This window comes from Nerophis ophidion, linkage group LG28 (assembly GCF_033978795.1).
Source record: "Nerophis ophidion isolate RoL-2023_Sa linkage group LG28, RoL_Noph_v1.0, whole genome shotgun sequence".
NCBI classification, from domain to species: domain Eukaryota; kingdom Metazoa; phylum Chordata; class Actinopteri; order Syngnathiformes; family Syngnathidae; genus Nerophis; species Nerophis ophidion.
Window position 1 is genome coordinate 28,488,799 of NC_084638.1, and position 18,320 is coordinate 28,507,118.

The 18,320-nt window shown below is 44.0% G+C and overlaps 1 protein-coding gene across 1 annotated transcript in view; it reads right to left on the bottom strand.

Moving 5' to 3' along the window:
* The window catches only part of LOC133545222 (pappalysin-2-like), a 93,099-nt gene extending 80,276 nt beyond the window's left edge, over positions 1-12,823 (bottom strand). Inside the window, exon 1 of the mRNA XM_061890617.1 lies at positions 12,226-12,823. Coding sequence (XP_061746601.1) covers positions 12,226-12,823 — 598 coding nt within the window. The remainder of the gene's footprint in view (positions 1-12,225) is intronic.
* Between the last annotated feature and the right edge of the window lie 5,497 nt (positions 12,824-18,320).

Consider the following 18,320-nt stretch of genomic DNA (forward strand, 5'->3'; position numbering starts at 1 on the left):
AGCCTGGGACCACAGGTGTGCCTCGTCTGGGAGTACAGGTGTGTCTCGTCTGGGACTACAGGTATGTCTCGTCTGGGACTACAGGTGTGTCTAGTCTGAGACTACAGGTGTGTCCAGTCTGGGACTACAGGTGTGTCCAGTCTGGGACTACAGGTGTGTCCAGCCTGGGACTACAGGTGTGTCCAGCCTGGGACTACAGGTGTGTCTCGTCTGGGACTACAGGTGTGTCCACTCTGGGACTACAGGTGTGTCCACTCTGGGACTACAGGTGTGTCTAGTCTGAGACTACAGGTGTGTCCAGTCTGGGACTACAGGTGTGTCCAGTCCGGGACTACAGGTGTGTCCAGCCTGGGACTACAGGTGTGTCCAGCCTGGGACTACAGGTGTGTCTCATCTGGGACTACAGGTGTGTCCACTCTGGGACTACAGGTGTGTCCACTCTGGGACTACAGGTGTGTCTAGTCTGAGACTACAGGTGTGTCCAGTCTGGGACTACAGGTGTGTCCAGTCTGGGACTACAGGTGTGTCCAGCCTGGGACTACAGGTGTGTCCAGCCAGGGACTACAGGTGTGTCCAGCCTGGGACTACAGGTGTGTCTCGTCTGGGACTACAGGTGTGTCCACTCTGAGACTACAGGTGTGTCCACTCTGGGACTACAGGTGTGTCCAGCCTGGGACTACAGGTGTGTCCAGCCTGGGACTACAGGTGTGTCCAGTCCGGGACTACAGGTGTGTCTCGTCTGGGACTACAGGTGTGTCCAGCCTGGGACTACAGGTGTGTTTCGTCTGGGACTACAGGTGTGTCCACTCTGGGACTACAGGTGTGTCCACTCTGGGACTACAGGTGTGTCCACACTGGGACTACAGGTGTGTCCACTCTGGGACTACAGGTGTGTCCACTCTGGGACTACAGGTGTGTCCAGCCTGGGACTACAGGTGTGTCCAGCCTGGGACTACAGGTGTGTTTCGTCTGGGACTACAGGTGTGTCCACTCTGGGACTACAGGTGTGTCCACTCTGGGACTACAGGTGTGTCCACACTGGGACTACAGGTGTGTCCACTCTGGGACTACAGGTGTGTCCACTCTGGGACTACAGGTGTGTCCAGCCTGGGACTACAGGTGTGTCCAGCCTGGGACTACAGGTCTGTCCAGTCCGGGACTACAGGTGTGTCTCGTCTGGGACTAGAGGTGTGTCCAGTCCGGGACTACAGGTGTGTCCAACCTGGGACTACAGGTGTTTCTCGTCTGGGACTACAGGTGTGTCCACTCTGGGACCACAGGTGTGTCCACTCTGGGACTACAGGTGTGTCCAGTCTGGGACTACAGGTGTGTCTAGTCTGGGACTACAAGTGTGTCTCGTCTGGGACTACAAGTGTGTCTCGTCTGGGACTACAGGTGTGTCTCGTCTGGGACTACAGGTGTGTCCACCCTGGGACTACAGGTGTGTCTGGTCTGAGACTACAGGTGTGTCTACTCTGGGACTACAGGTGTGTCCAGTCTGGGACTACAGGTGTGTCTCGTCTGGGACTACAGGTGTGTCTAGTCTGAGACTACAGGAATGTCTTGTCTGGGACTACAGGTGTGTCCAGTCTGGGACTACAGGTGTGTCCAGCCTGGGACTACAGGTGTGTCTCGACTGGGACTACAGGTATGTCTCGTCTGGGACTACAGGTGTGTCTCGTCTGGGACTACAGGTGTGTCCAGTCTGGGACTACAGGTGTGTCTAGTCTGGGACTACAAGTGTGTCTCGTCTGGGACTACAAGTGTGTCTCGTCTGGGACTACAGGTGTGTCTCGTCTGGGACTACAGGTGTGTCTCGTCTGGGACTACAGGTGTGTCTAGTCTGGGACTACAAGTGTGTCTCGTCTGGGACTACAAGTGTGTCTCGTCTGGGACTACAGGTGTGTCTCGTCTGGGACTACAGGTGTGTCTCGTCTGGGACTACAGGTGTGTCTCGTCTGGGACTACAGGTGTGTCTCGTCTGGGACTACAGGTGTGTCCAGTCTGGGACTACAGGTGTGTCGAGCCTAGGACTACAGGTGTGTCCAGCCTGGGACTACAGGTGTGTCTCGTCGGGGACTACAGGTGTGTCTCGTCGGGGACTACAGGTGTGTCTCGTCTGGGACTACAGGTGTGTCTCGTCGGGGACTACAGGTGTGTGTAGTCTGAGACTACAGGTATGTCTCGTCTGGGACTACAGGTGTGTCCAGTCTGGGACTACAGGTGTGTCCAGTCTGGGACTACAGGTGTGCCCAGTCTGGGACTACAGGTGTGCCCAGTCTGGGACTACAGGTGTGTCCAGCCTGGGACTACAGGTGTGTCCAGCCTGGGACTACAGGTGTGTCTCGTCGGGGACTACAGGTGTGTCTTGTCTGGGACTACAGGTGTGTCTCGTCGGGGACTACAGGTGTGTCTAGTCTGAGACTACAGGTATGTCTCGTCTGGGACTACAGGTGTGTCCAGTCTGGGACTACAGGTGTGTCTAGTCTGGGACTACAAGTGTGTCTCGTCTGGGACTACAGGTGTGTCTCGTCTGGGACTACAGGTGTGTCTCGTCTGGGACTACAGGTGTGTCTCGTCTGGGACTACAGGTGTGTCTAGTCTGGGACTACAAGTGTGTCTCGTCTGGGACTACAAGTGTGTCTCGTCTGGGACTACAGGTGTGTCTCGTCTGGGACTACAGGTGTGTCTCGTCTGGGACTACAGGTGTGTCCACCCTCGGACTACAGGTGTGTCTCGTCTGAGACTACAGGTGTGTCTACTCTGGGACTACAGGTGTGTCCAGTCTGGGACTACAGGTGTGTCTCGTCTGGGACTACAGGTGTGTCTAGTCTGAGACTACAGGAATGTCTTGTCTGGGACTACAGGTGTGTCTCGTCTGGGACTACAGGTGTGTCCAGTCTGGGACTACAGGTGTGTCCAGTCTGGGACTACAGGTGTGTCCAGCCTGGGACTACAGGTGTGTCTAATATGAGACTACAGGTGTGTCCACTCTGGGACTACAGGTTTGTCTCGTCTGGGACTACAGGTGTGTCTCGTCGGGGACTACAGGTGTGTCTCGTCGGGGACTACAGGTGTGTCCAGCCTGGGACTACAGGTGTGTCCAGTCTGGGACTACAGGTGTGTCCAGTCTGGGACTACAGGTGTGTCCAGCCTGGGACTACAGGTGTGTCCAGCCTGGGACTACAGGTGTGTCTAGCCTGGGACTACAGGTGTGTCCAGCCTGGGACTACAGGTGTGTCTCGTCGGGGACTACAGGTGTGTCTCGTCGGGGACTACAGGTGTGTCTCGTCTGGGACTACAAGTGTGTCTCGTCTGGGACTACAGGTGTGTCTCGTCTGGGACTACAGGTGTGTCTCGTCGGGGACTACAGGTGTGTCTAGTCTGAGACTACAGGTATGTCTCGTCTGGGACTACAGGTGTGTCCAGTCTGGGACTACAGGTGTGTCTAGTCTGGGACTACAAGTGTGTCTCGTCTGGGACTACAAGTGTGTCTCGTCTGGGACTACAGGTGTGTCTCGTCTGGGACTACAGGTGTGTCCACCCTGGGACTACAGGTGTGTCTCGTCTGAGACTACAGGTGTGTCTACTCTGGGACTACAGGTGTGTCCAGTCTGGGACTACAGGTGTGTCTCGTCTGGGACTACAGGTGTGTCTAGTCTGAGACTACAGGAATGTCTTGTCTGGGACTACAGGTGTGTCCAGCCTGGGACTACAGGTGTGTCTCGACTGGGACTACAGGTATGTCTCGTCTGGGACTACAGGTGTGTCTCGTCTGGGACTACAGGTATGTCTAGTCTGAGACTACAGGTGTGTCCAGTCTGGGACTACAGGTGTGTCCAGTCTGGGACTACAGGTGTGTCCAGTCTGGGACTACAGGTGTGTCTCGTCGGGGACTACAGGTGTGTCTCGTCGGGGACTACAGGTGTGTCTCGTCTGGGACTACAGGTGTGTCCAGCCTGGGACTACAGGTGTGTCCAGCCTGGGACTACAGGTGTGTCCAGCCTGGGACTACAGGTGTGTCCAGCCTGGGGCTACAGGTGTGTCCAGTCTGGGACTACAGGTGTGTCCAGCCTGGGACTACAGGTGTGTCTAGTCTGAGACTACAGGTGTGTCTAGTCTGAGACTACAGGTGTGTCCACTCTGGGACTACAGGTTTGTCCAGTCTGGGACTACAGGTGTGTCTCGTCGGGGACTACAGGTGTGTCTCGTCGGGGACTACAGGTGTGTCTCGTCGGGGACTACAGGTGTGTCTCGTCGGGGACTACAGGTGTGTCTCGTCTGGGACTACAGGTGTGTCTCGTCTGGGACTACAAGTGTTTCTCGTCTGGGACTACAGGTGTGTCTCGTCTGGGACTACAGGTGTGTCTCGTCGGGGACTACAGGTGTGTCTATCTGAGACTACAGGTATGTCTCGTCTGGGACTACAGGTGTGTCCAGTCTGGGACTACAGGTGTGTCTAGTCTGGGACTACAAGTGTGTCTCGCCTGGGACTACAAGTGTGTCTCGTCTGGGACTACAGGTGTGTCTCGTCTGGGACTACAGGTGTGTCTCGTCTGGGACTACAGGTGTGTCCACCCTGGGACTACAGGTGTGTCTCGTCTGAGACTACAGGTGTGTCTACTCTGGGACTACAGGTGTGTCCAGTCTGGGACGACAGGTGTGTCTCGTCTGGGACTACAGGTGTGTCTAGTCTGAAACTACAGGAATGTCTTGTCTGGGACTACAGGTGTGTCCAGTCTGGGACTACAGGTGTGTCCAGTCTGGGACTACAGGTGTGTCCAGCCTGGGACTACAGGTGTGTCTCGTCTGGGACTACAGGTATGTCTCGTCTGGGACTACAGGTGTGTCTCGTCAGGGACTACAGGTATGTCTATTCTGAGACTACAGGTGTGTCCAGTCTGGGACTACAGGTGTGTCTCGTCGGGGACTACAGGTGTGTCTCGTCGGGGACTACAGGTGTGTCTCGTCGGGGACTACAGGTGTGTCTCGTCTGGGACTACAGGTGTGTCCAGCCTGGGACTACAGGTGTGTCCAGCCTGGGACTACAGGTGTGTCCAGCCTGGGACTACAGGTGTGTCCAGTCTGGGACTACAGGTGTGTCCAGCCTGGGACTACAGGTGTGTCTAGTCTGAGACTACAGGTGTGTCTAGTCTGAGACTACAGGTGTGTCCACTCTGGGACTACAGGTTTGTCCAGTCTGGGACTACAGGTGTGTCTCGTCTGGGACTACCGGTGTGTCTAGTCTGAGACTACAGGTATGTCTCGTCTGAGAGTACAGGTGTGTCCAGTCTGGGACTACAGGTGTGTCCTGTCTGGGAATACAGGTGTGTCCAGCCAGGGACTACAGGTGTGTCTCGTCTGGGACTACAGGTGTGTCTCGTCCGGGACTACAGGTGTGTCCAGCCTGGGACTACAGGTGTGTCCAGACTGGGACCACAGGTGTGTCTCGTCTGGGACTACAGGTATGTCTAGTCTGGGACTACAGGTGTGTCCAGTCTGGGACTACAGGTCTGTCCACTCTGGGACTACAAGTGTGTCTCGTCTGGGACTACAGGTGTGTCTCGTCTGGGACTACAGGTATGTCTAGTCTGAGACTACAGGTGTGTCCAGTCTGGGACTACAGGTCTGTCCACTCTGGGACTACAGGTGTGTCCAGCCTGGGACTACAGGTGTGTCCAGTCTGGGACTACAGGTGTGTCTCGTCTGGGACTACAGGTGTGTCTCGTCTGGGACTACAGGTGTGTCCACTCTGGGACTACAGGTGTGTCCACACTGGGACTACAGGTGTGTCCACTGGGACTACAGGTGTGTCCAGTCCGGGACTACAGGTGTGTCCAGGCTGGGACTACAGGTGTGTCCATTCTGGGACTACAGGTGTGTCTCGTCTGGGACTACAGGTGTGTCTCGTCTGAGACTACAGGTATGTCTCGTCTGGGACTACAGGTGTGTCTCGCCTGGGACTACAGGTGTGTCTAGTCCGAGACTACAGGTATGTCTCGTCTGGGACTACAGGTGTGTCCAGTCTGGGACTACAGGTGTGTCCAGCCTGGGACTACAGGTGTGTCTCGTCTGGGACTACAGGTGTGTCTCGTCTGGGACTACAGGTGTGTCTCGTCTGGGACTACAGGTGTGTCCAGCCTGGGACTACATGTGTGTCCAGTCTGGGACTACAGGTGTGTCCAGCCTGGGACTACAGGTGTGTCCAGCCTGGGACTACAGGTGTGTCTCGTCTGGGACTACAGGTGTGTCCACTCTGGGACTACAGGTGTGTCTCGTCTGGGACTACAGGTGTGTCCAGCCTGGGACTACAGGTGTGTCCAGACTGGGACCACAGGTGTGCCTCGTCTGGGAGTACAGGTGTGTCTCGTCTGGGACTACAGGTATGTCTCGTCTGGGACTACAGGTGTGTCTAGTCTGAGACTACAGGTGTGTCCAGTCTGGGACTACAGGTGTGTCCAGTCTGGGACTACAGGTGTGTCCAGCCTGGGACTACAGGTGTGTCCAGCCTGGGACTACAGGTGTGTCTCGTCTGGGACTACAGGTGTGTCCACTCTGGGACTACAGGTGTGTCCACTCTGGGACTACAGGTGTGTCTAGTCTGAGACTACAGGTGTGTCCAGTCTGGGACTACAGGTGTGTCCAGTCTGGGACTACAGGTGTGTCCAGCCTGGGACTACAGGTGTGTCCAGCCTGGGACTACAGGTGTGTCTCATCTGGGACTACAGGTGTGTCCACTCTGGGACTACAGGTGTGTCCACTCTGGGACTACAGGTGTGTCTAGTCTGAGACTACAGGTGTGTCCAGTCTGGGACTACAGGTGTGTCCAGTCTGGGACTACAGGTGTGTCCAGCCTGGGACTACAGGTGTGTCCAGCCTGGGACTACATGTGTGTCCAGCCTGGGACTACAGGTGTGTCTCGTCTGGGACTACAGGTGTGTCCACTCTGAGACTACAGGTGTGTCCACTCTGGGACTACAGGTGTGTCCAGCCTGGGACTACAGGTGTGTCCAGCCTGGGACTACAGGTGTGTCCAGCCTGGGACTACAGGTGTGTCTCGTCTGGGACTACAGGTGTGTCCACTCTGGGACTACAGGTGTGTCCACTCTGGGACTACAGGTGTGTCCACACTGGGACTACAGGTGTGTCCACTCTGGGACTACAGGTGTGTCCACTCTGGGACTACAGGTGTGTCCAGCCTGGGACTACAGGTGTGTCCAGCCTGGGACTACAGGTGTGTTTCGTCTGGGACTACAGGTGTGTCCACTCTGGGACTACAGGTGTGTCCACTCTGGGACTACAGGTGTGTCCACTCTGGGACTACAGGTGTGTCCACACTGGGACTACAGGTGTGTCCACTCTGGGACTACAGGTGTGTCCACTCTGGGACTACAGGTGTGTCCAGCCTGGGACTACAGGTGTGTCCAGCCTGGGACTACAGGTCTGTCCAGTCCGGGACTACAGGTGTGTCTCGTCTGGGACTACAGGTGTGTCCAGTCCGGGACTACAGGTGTGTCCAACCTGGGACTACAGGTGTTTCTCGTCTGGGACTACAGGTGTGTCCACTCTGGGACCACAGGTGTGTCCACTCTGGGACTACAGGTGTGTCCACACTGGGACTACAGGTGTGTCCACTCTGGGACTACAGGTGTGTCCACTCTGGGACTACAGGTGTGTCCAGTCCGGGACTACAGGTGTGTCCAGCCTGGGACTACAGGTGTGTCAACAACAAGAAGTTGGTCAAAATATTATTTTATTGTTTTTATTTCTTATTTATGTAGTTCTTATTTCACTTTTAAACACTTACCTCTTATTGTTTCTATAAATAAGTATTTACAATACCTAGTAAATAAGTATATCAAATATGCAGTAAATAAGTATATAAAATATGCAATAAATAAGTATATAAAATATGCAGTAAATAGGTTTATAAAATATGCAGTAAATAACTGAATAAAATATGCAGTAAATAAGTTTATAAAATATGCAGTAAATAAGTAAATAAAATATGCAATAAATAAGTATATAAAATATGCCGTAAATAGGTTTATAAAATATGCAGTAAATAAGTACGTAAAATATGCAGCAAATAAGTATAGAAAATATGCAATAAATAAGTATATAAAATATGCAGTAAATAGGTTTATAAAAAATGAAGTAAATAAGTATACAAAAATATGTAGTAAATAAGTATATCAAATATTTAGTAAATAAGTATATAAAATATGTAGTGAATAGGTACATAAAAATATTCAGTAAATAAGCATATAAAATATGCAATAAATAAGTATATAAAATATGCAGTAAATAACTACATAAAATATGCAATAAATAATTATATAAAATATGCAGTAAATACATATATTAAAAAAACGCAGTAAATACGTATACAAAATATGCAATAAATAAGTATATAATATATGCAGTAAATACATATATAAAAATATGCAATAAATAAGTATATACAACATGCAGTAAATAAGTATATCAAATATGCAGTAAAAAGGTATATAAAATATGAAATAAATAAGTATATAAAACATGCAGTAATTAAGTGTATGAAATATGCAGTAATTAAGTATACAAACATATAAAACAAATATGTATGTGTAGTAGTACTGCAACATGTACTGCAAAAAGTGTGATTACACAACAACAACAATAATAATGATCATGTTTTCATTGGATGCCTGTGGTCACATGGTCATGTGGTCACGTGGTCATGTGGTCACGTGGTCATGTGGTCACATGGTCATGTGGTCACGTGGTCATGTGGTCACGTGGTCATGTGGTCACGTGATCATGTGGTTATGTGGTCACATGGTCATGTGGTCACGTGATCATGTGGTTATGTGGTCACATGGTCATGTGGTCACATGGTCATGTGGTCACATGGTCATGTGGTCACATGGTCATGTGGTCACATGGTCATGTGGTCCCGGACCACCACAGGAACATTCTTTCTGTTCTCACCTCAAAATATTTGCTTCTTTTATGGCGTGAAACAAAGTTGTGGAAGTCCAGTACACTTTTAATACGTAATACTGGAATATAGCAGTATAATAGTTCTTCTTACTCACACAATACTCTGATTACTGGACATGGGTCTGTTGCCATGGAAACAAACGACACAATCTTAATATATATTGGGTCCGTTGCCATGGCAACTGCTAGACAATATCAATGTATACTGGGTCGGTTGCCATGGTAACTGCTAGACAAAATACACATTCCGTACAGCAAATATTTTTCTACTGAATACTTCATGAAACAAACCAGCTGACGTTGAAATGATTTATTCCTGACTAATAATCGTAAGTAATATTACGAATAATAACAATAAATACTACGCAGTGAATGGTAACAATTATTATTTTTTATTGACAATAACAAAAATATCAAATATTTCATGGTAGACTTAATCAATAGTTAATATCAATACTAATTAGAGCGTAATAACAATAAATATTATTTATTATTATTTGATTAATAGTTCATCAGTAGTAAATAATATTAATGATGATAATAATAATAATAATACAACTACAGGTGTATTATTATTATTATTATTATAGGGGCGGTATAGCTCGGTTGGTAGAGTGGCCGTGCCAGCAACTTGAGGGTTGCAGGTTCGATTCCCGCTTCCGCCATCCTAGTTACTGCCGTTGTGTCCTTGGGCAAGACACTTTACCCACCTGCTCCCGGTGCCACCCACACTGCTTCAAATGTAACTTAGATATTGGGTTTCACTATGTAAAGCGCTTTGAGTCACTAGAGAAAAGCGCTATATAAATATACTTCACTTCACTACAAGTAATGGTAATACTACATATCACAACAATAAAGAGTAATGATAATTATGTCACGATGATAACAAAAATAATCAACATAAAATGATACAGTTAATCAATAGTTAATATTAATGAAATTAATAATATTAAAAATAATTAGGTAGACCATAAGGTGGGGCTAAAAACATTAAATAGTAATAGTTAATATTTGAATAATATTTCATCAACAGTTATTAATAATAATAATAATAACAACAACAAGCATATTATTAGTAATAATTTATAGTAAAACAGTCAATAGTAATAATTGATTTTTCAATAATAGTTCACCAATAGTTAATAATAACATATAATATTATTAATAATCCATAGTAAAACCGTAAATAGTAATAATTAATATTTGAATAATATTTCATCAATAGTTAATAATAATAAAAACAAAAAGCATAATATTAGTAACCATTCATAGCAAAACAGTCAATAGTAATAATTAATATTTACATAATATTTCATCAAAAGTTAATAATAATAATAATAACAAAAACAACAAGCATAATATTGGTGATAATTCATAGTAAAACAGTCAATAGTAATAATTAATATTTGAATAATATTTCATCAATAGTTAATCATAATAATAACAATAATAATGAAAACAACATGCATAATATTAGTAATAATGTACAGTAAAACAGTCAATAGTAATAATTGATATTTCATTAATATTTCACCAATAGTTAATAATAATCCATAATAAAAAAGTAAATAGTAATAATTAATATTTGAATAATATTTCATCAGTAGTTAATAATAATAATAATAATAATAATAATAATAACAACAAGCATAATATTAGTAACAATTGATAGTAAAACAGTCCATAGTAATAATTGATATTTCATTAATACTTCACCAATAGTTAATAATAATGTATAATATTATTAATATTATAATATTATTATTAATATTAATGTATACAATTATTAATAATCCATAGTAAAAATTTATATTTGAATAATATTTCATCAGTAGTTAATAATAATAATAACAACAAGCATAATATTAGTAACAATTCATAGTAAAACAGTCAATAGTAATAATTAATATTTGAATAATATTTCATCGATAATAACAATAATAATAAAAACAACTAGCATAATATTAGTAATAATTTATAGTAAAACAGTCAATAGTAATAATTGATATTTCAAAAATATTTCACCAATAGTTAATAATAATGTATAATATTATTAATAATCCATAGTAAAAAAGTAAATAGTAATAATTAATATTTAAATAATATTTCATCAGTAGTTAATAATAATAAAAACAACAAGCATAATATTAGTAACAATTCATAGTAAAACAGTCATTAGTAATAATTAATATTTTAATAATATTTCATCAATAGTTAATAATAATAATAATAATAATAATAAAAACAACATGCATGATATTAGTAATAATTCATAATAAAACAGTCAATAGTAATAATTAATATTTGAATAATATTTCATCAATAGTTAATAATAATAACAATAATAATAATAATAAAAACAAATAGCATAATATTAGCAATAATTTATAGCAAAACAGTCAATAGTAATAATTGACACTTCAATAATGTTTCACCAATAGTTAATAATAATGTATAATATTATTAATAATCCATAGTAAATCAGTAAATAGTAATAATTGATATTTGAATAATATTTTAAACAATAGTTAATAATAATAATAATAATAATAATAAAAACAACAAGCTTAATATTAGTAACAATTCATAGTAAAATAGTCAATAGTAAAAATTAATTTTTGAATAATATTTCATCAATAGTTAATAATAATAGTAATGACAACAAGTATAGTAATATTAATTATACTCCATAGTAAAATAGTAAATAGTAATAATTCATATATAATGAGAATAATGTCAATAACTAACATGAAAATGTATATTTATCTATAATAATAATAATAATAATATTAATAATAATAATTCTAAACAAGACATAATAATAATTTATATAATAATAAAAACAATAATAATAAAACCATTATATTGATGATAACAATAATAATGATAAAAATAATACTGAATAAAGTACATAGAGTTATATTATTAATATGAATAATAATAAAATGGCAAACACAATAATAACAGTAATAATAATTAATAACTTCAACTGACAATACATAGTAATGAGAGTAACTATTAATCTTATTTTGCAACAGTAAATAGTCAATACAATTAATGCTAATAATAACTGTACAAATAATAATAATAATAATAATAACAAAGAATATTTAAGAATTAATAAGAGTATGAGGAACTTTCTTCTTGACTTTGCGGAGCTGAGAAGTTTTTAGTTTGTGGTTTTTCCAAACATCCAAAGAAATGCTGCATGAAGCGAGTGCAAGAAGAAAAGCTCACCTGCTATGAGCGCAGGGTCGCTCTGGCCGCCTTCCGGAAGGATCCACAGTTCCAAGGTGAACTTGGCCCTGGGCAGGTCCACCTGAGCGCCCGTCTTCAGGCGGATCCCCTCCAGACCGCCCCTGAAGTGCAGCGCCGTCATCCAGGAGGGCGGAGCTCTCGGCACGGCTTGGCCCCACCTGCTGGCCCCGCCCCCTTCCGCCTCCTCGGACCAGTCCTGATCGGGACCGCTGGAAGGAGGACCTCGGCCGGGGTTTTGGGGAAGACCGCTGGAAGTGGAATTCTTCCGGTCTTCTTGAAGGCTGCGAGCGGACCTGGAGGCTGGAGGTGACCCCGGGGGGTCCAGGTCCGCATGGTGGTGGTCTTGGAAAGGTCCCGGAAAGAAATCAGGCCAGTCTTTTGACCTGCGAAGGAGCTTCCTGTGGGTCTTCCTGGACACGGCCACTAGGGGTCGCCGTGGGGAGGCCGGCCTCCAGGACTCCGAGCACGACTCCTTGGCTTGGCGCTGGACACGGGTCACCCGCGTGCCTTTGTGCTGCCTCAGCACGCTGCCCTTCAGCAAGGCAGTGTGGGCCAGCAGCAGGAGCAACAACTTCATCCTTTCAGGTGCGGCCAAGGTCTACACCTTCCTCGCTTCATGGACACCACTCCATTCCAGTTTTCACTTAGTCTCTCAGAATTAAGACCTCCTTTTTACTCGATGCCAGGGGGACCCCAGAACCCAAGCATGCGAAGGTCCCGACAAAGTCCAAACAAGTCCCATAAAAACCAAACAAGTCCAATGAAGTTCGTCAAAGTCCAATAAAGTCCACCAAAAGTCCAATAAAGTCCAAACGAGTCCAATAAAGTCCACAAATGTCCAATGAAGTCTGTCAAAGTCCAATAAAGTCCACAAAGGTCCAATGAAGTCCAAAGAGTTCACCAAGGTCCAATGAAGTCCAATAAAGTCCACCAAGGTCCAATGGAGTCCAAACAAGTCCAATAAAGTCCACCAAGCCCAATAAAGTCCAAACAAGTCCAATAAAGTCCACCAAGCCCAATAAAGTCCAAACAAGTCCAATAAAGTCCACCAAGGTCCAATGGAGTCCAAACAAGTCCAATAAAGTCCTTAAAGTCCAAACAAGTCCAATAAAGTCCTCAAAGTCCAATAAAGTCCAAACAAGTCCTGTAAAGTCCCCGAAAGTCCAAAAGGGTCCGAACAAGTCTAATAAAGTCCACTAAAGTCCAATAAAGTACACCAAAGTCCAATAAAGTCCAAACAAGTTCGATAAAGTCCACCAAGGTCCAAACAAGTTTGATAAAGTCCACCAAGGTCCAATAAAGTCCACCAAGATCAAAAAAAAAAGTCCACCAAGGTCCAATAAAGTCCACCAAAGTCCAATAAAGTACAATCAAGTCCAAACAAGTTCGATAAAGTCCACCAAGGTCCAATAAAGTCCACAAAGATCCAAAAAAGTTCAATAAAGTAAAAAAAAAGTCCAGTAAAGTCCACTAATGTCTGATAGAGTCCATGTAAGTCCACTAAAGTCCGGTCCAGTCCAAGAGTGTGTGGTTCTTACTTTGTGGTCTCTCTCTCTCCTCTCTCTCTCTCTCTCTCTCTCTCTCTCTCTCTCTCTCTCTGTGACGTCATCACTGCTACTGGAGGACCTCCTACCTTGTATCATCATCTACTACTGATACATGATATCTACCTTGTATCACCATCTATTACTGATACTGCCTACATTATATCTATCTTGTATCATCATTTAGTACTAATACTGCCTACATCATATCTACCTTGAATCATCATCTACTAATGATACTGACAACATGATATCTACCTTGTATCATCATCTACTACTGCGCCTGCCATCTCTGCATCTTGGGGTTCGTCACCAACACCTCCTGACATTCGTATCAATATGATATCTATCTGATATCAGATCAATGTTGTATCAATATATCAGTCTCATATCAATATGATGTCAGTCTCATATCCATATGATATCTATCTGATATCAGTCTCATATCAATATATCTATATGATATCAATCTCATATCTATCTGATATCAGTCTCATATCTATATGATATGAGTCTCATCAGTATGACATCCATCAGATATCAATCTCATATTCATTTATCAGTCTCATATCGTATTGATATCAGTCTCATAGCTTATGATATCAGTCTCATATCAATATGACATCTATCAGATATCAATGTTGTATCAATATATCAGTCTCATGTTTATATGATATCAGTCTCATATCCATATGATATCTATCTGAAATCAATCTCATATCCATATGATATCAGTCTTATATTAATGCGTCTATCTGATATCAATCGCATATCTATATGATATCAATTCGATATCAATCTGATATCAATATTTTATTAATCTGATTTTTATCTGATATCACTCTGAAACCACTTTGATACCAATCTGATAAATGTATATTTTATTATATAATTCACATAAATGAACGTTTTATTTTATAATTAACACAAATGTACGGTATATCATATAATTAAAATAACAGTAAAAGTTAATATATAATTAATATAATTGTATACCTTATTATATATTTACCATCATTTTATATTTTATTATACAATCAACATGATTTAATTTTTTTTTTAACCTAATAAAATAAATGTATATTTTATTATACAATTAACATAAATATGTTCGGGCATGAGAGCAGGCGGCGTGAGCCCAGGATGCAGAGACAGGATGGACGTGTAGGTCAAAGGCCCTTTTATTAGGTACCCCACGGGAACGCAGGTGTGGTGGCAGCAGTGGACCACAGGTCAGATAGAAAATGGCAAACATAAGACCTCTGAAGCGAAACAAGTCCAAGCAAAAAAGAAGTAGAAGCAAAAGTGCAAACAAAGAGACAACAGGGCAAACAGGAAGTGGAGCAATAAATAGGAGCACTGTCCAACCTTTCAGTCACTAGCCCCCCCACACCCCGATAAGAATTATTCCAGATGTTTCAACAAAGGGCGGGTGGCGGGTGGCGGGCAGACTTGGCGGTTGGTCGGAGGAGGAGGAGGAGGAGGACAAGCCTGATGGAGGCTCTGGCAGCGTCCCAGGACTATGGAGGTGGCTGTGGTTGGCAAGGAGAACATCCATGGACTAGCCACTCTTTCAACCAACGACGTAGTCCCAGTCCAGGCACTGCTGCAGCATACGAGGACTGCCATGAGTCGGAGGTCTTGGCAGCCGCCGAGGAAGAGTAAGTCGAGAGCCTCCATTGTTGGTGTGGAGGCGCAGCACAGGAGGCGTGGCTTCTGGAGAAGCAGCGACAGCTTTGTTGGGAATCTGCAATCTTGCTCTTTTTGGCACTAATCACATGTCACGAATCCCTGAGGAACACGGTCAGACACCTTTTCTGAGTCCACAAAGCACACGTGGACCAAAGGGTAAACTCCCATGCACCACCCAGTGTCCTTGAGGGTGTAGATCAACAACCAGGACGAAAAACAAATTGCACCCTCTGTCGCTGAAGAAAAACCAGCGACCGTACCTTCTCTCCAGCTGTCTGGAATAGACCCCCCCCAGTGAAGTCAAGAAGAGTGATCCTGCTGATCCTCCTGAAGTTGGAACACACCCTCTGGTCCCTCGTCTTGAAAAGGGGGACCACCTCGCCATGCCGATCCAGAGGTACTATCCCAATTTATATGCAATGTTACAAAGATGTGTCAACCAAGACAGTTCCACAACTGGTCTACCCCTGGATCCAGGCAATTGAAGAGTTTTTGACTACCTCAGCCACAGGGATAGATTTGCGTCCTCAAAAGGTGTGTCAGTGGGATTGAGAAGGGCCTAAAAGTATCGATTCCACCACCGAGGTCAGTGTGGAGTTGGCGTTACTTCTAGTTCCTGACGTGTTGGACGGCTTGCCGAAATTCTTCAAGGCTGACTAAAAACTGTGCTTCATGGGCCCCACAACACTCCATGCTCAGTGTAACTCCCTGGTCAGCTGGATGGCCTCCCTAACCTCTGGTGTCCACCTTTGGGTCGGGGGATTGCTGCTCTGGCTGGCACCAACCACCTTGCGACCACAGCTCAGATCGGAAATCCGGCGGCCTGTTTGAACTCAGTGTCCTTGGCCTAGCCTGGGCTGCAGGACAAGCTGTAAGTAAAGTTGAGGACCCTGCCAAACATTCCGAGCACACCCTGACAAAACACTTGGGATTGTCCGGTCAGATTGTCCAAAACCCCGCCTGGTGATCAATGGACAGCTCAGACTCTTGCCTAAACATGCAGATGCAGGTGGGATGATGCGACCATAGAGTTGATCCTAGACCTGCATCTTAGGGTGTCCTGGTGCCAGGTGCACGTATGGACAAACAAACTAAAGTCCAGTAACATAACAGTTTTAGATCCTCCCTTCAGGATGGCGTTGACATCTCCTAGTGGATCTACAGGGTCAGCAGTGGGGACCGCACCAAGAAGACTCCAAGAAGTCTGGGCTCTTCAACACAAACAACAGTCAGAAAGTTCTCTTCAGCCCCAAAGCAAAGGGAAGTCAACTCCTCCCGCAGTCGGGGAAACACTTTCTGTCACGGCAATAAAATGTTCCTTCTGGGGCCGATCCAGGGACCTCAGGAACTATCCAAGGTCTACTGTGGGTATTTGGTTGGAGGTGGTAGAAAAAAACAAAACATGTTTTGCTTATGGTGGACTGATCACCAGCTGCTGACCAAGTCCAACCACTTTGAAAGTCCTTAGTCCAAGACAGCAAAAATATTTCTATTGGCAGACTTTTCATTGCTGTTTTGCAAAATGAAAACCATCCGGCATCCTTGGACGCTTGGAAAAACCACTGGAACAGGTTTCAGGCTGCTGTCACAGGAGCTGTGAAATATGAGTACTTTGAAAAGTACTTGGCAAGGTGGAAGGTCAAGTGGATCCAGGACTTAGTTCTGGCTGCTGCAAAATGTGGTAAATAGTATACACTGTAGTATTTACTTTACTATATGGTCTATGTAGCATAGTGTATGGTTTATGTACAGTAGTATGTGGTTTATGTACAGTAGTACATGGCGTTTATAGTGTAGTATATGGCATATGTACTGTATATGTGGTGTCTGTAGTGTAGTACATGGCGTTTATAGTGTAGTATATGTCATATGTACTGTATATGTGGTGTACATACTCTAGTATGTGGTGTCTGTAGTGTAGTACATGGCGTTTATAGTGTAGTAAATGTCATATGTACTGTATATGTGGTGTATGTACTCTAGTATGTGGTGTCTGTAGTGTAGTACATGGCGTTTATAGTGTAGTATATGGCATATGTACTGTATATGTGGTGTACGTACTCTAGTATGTGGTGTCTGTAGTGTAGTACATGGCGTTTATAGTGTAGTAAATGGTGTATTGACTGTAGTATGTGGTGTATGTACTGTAGTACATCGTGTATGTAGTGTAGTACATGGCGTTTATAGTGTAGTACATAGTGAATATACAGTAGTGCATAGTGTGTATAGTGTAGTACATAGTGTATATAGTGTAGTACATGGTGTGTATAGTGTAGTACATAGTGAAGTACATAATGTATATAGTGTAGTACATAGTGTACATAGTGTAGTACATAGTGTATATAGTGTAGTATATGGTGTGTATAGTGTAGTACATAGTGAAGTACATAGTGTATATAGTTTAGTACATAGTGTACATAGTGTAGTACATAGTGTATATAGTGTAGTATATAGTGTATATAACGTAGTACATGGTGTGTAGGGTGTAGTACATAGTGAAGTACTTAGTGTATATTGTGAGTGTGAATTCCGCATGTGCAAGAAGAATGGTGGTGGTGCAAGAAGAGGAAAAAGAAGAAGAGAAAGGAGAAGATAAAGAAGAAGAGGGGGAGTGAGAAGAAGATGAAGAAGTAATGTCAAAGCGCTTTGAGTACCTTGAAGGTAGAAAAGCGCTATACAAGTACAACCCATTTATCATTTAAGAAAGGGAGTAAGAAGAAGATGAAGAAAAGGAGGAGGAAAAGGAGGAAGAAGAAGAAGAAGAAAAAGGAGTAAAAGGAGTAAATGAAGAAGATGAAAAAGAAGAAGAATGAGGAGAAAAAGAAGAAGAGGAAGAGT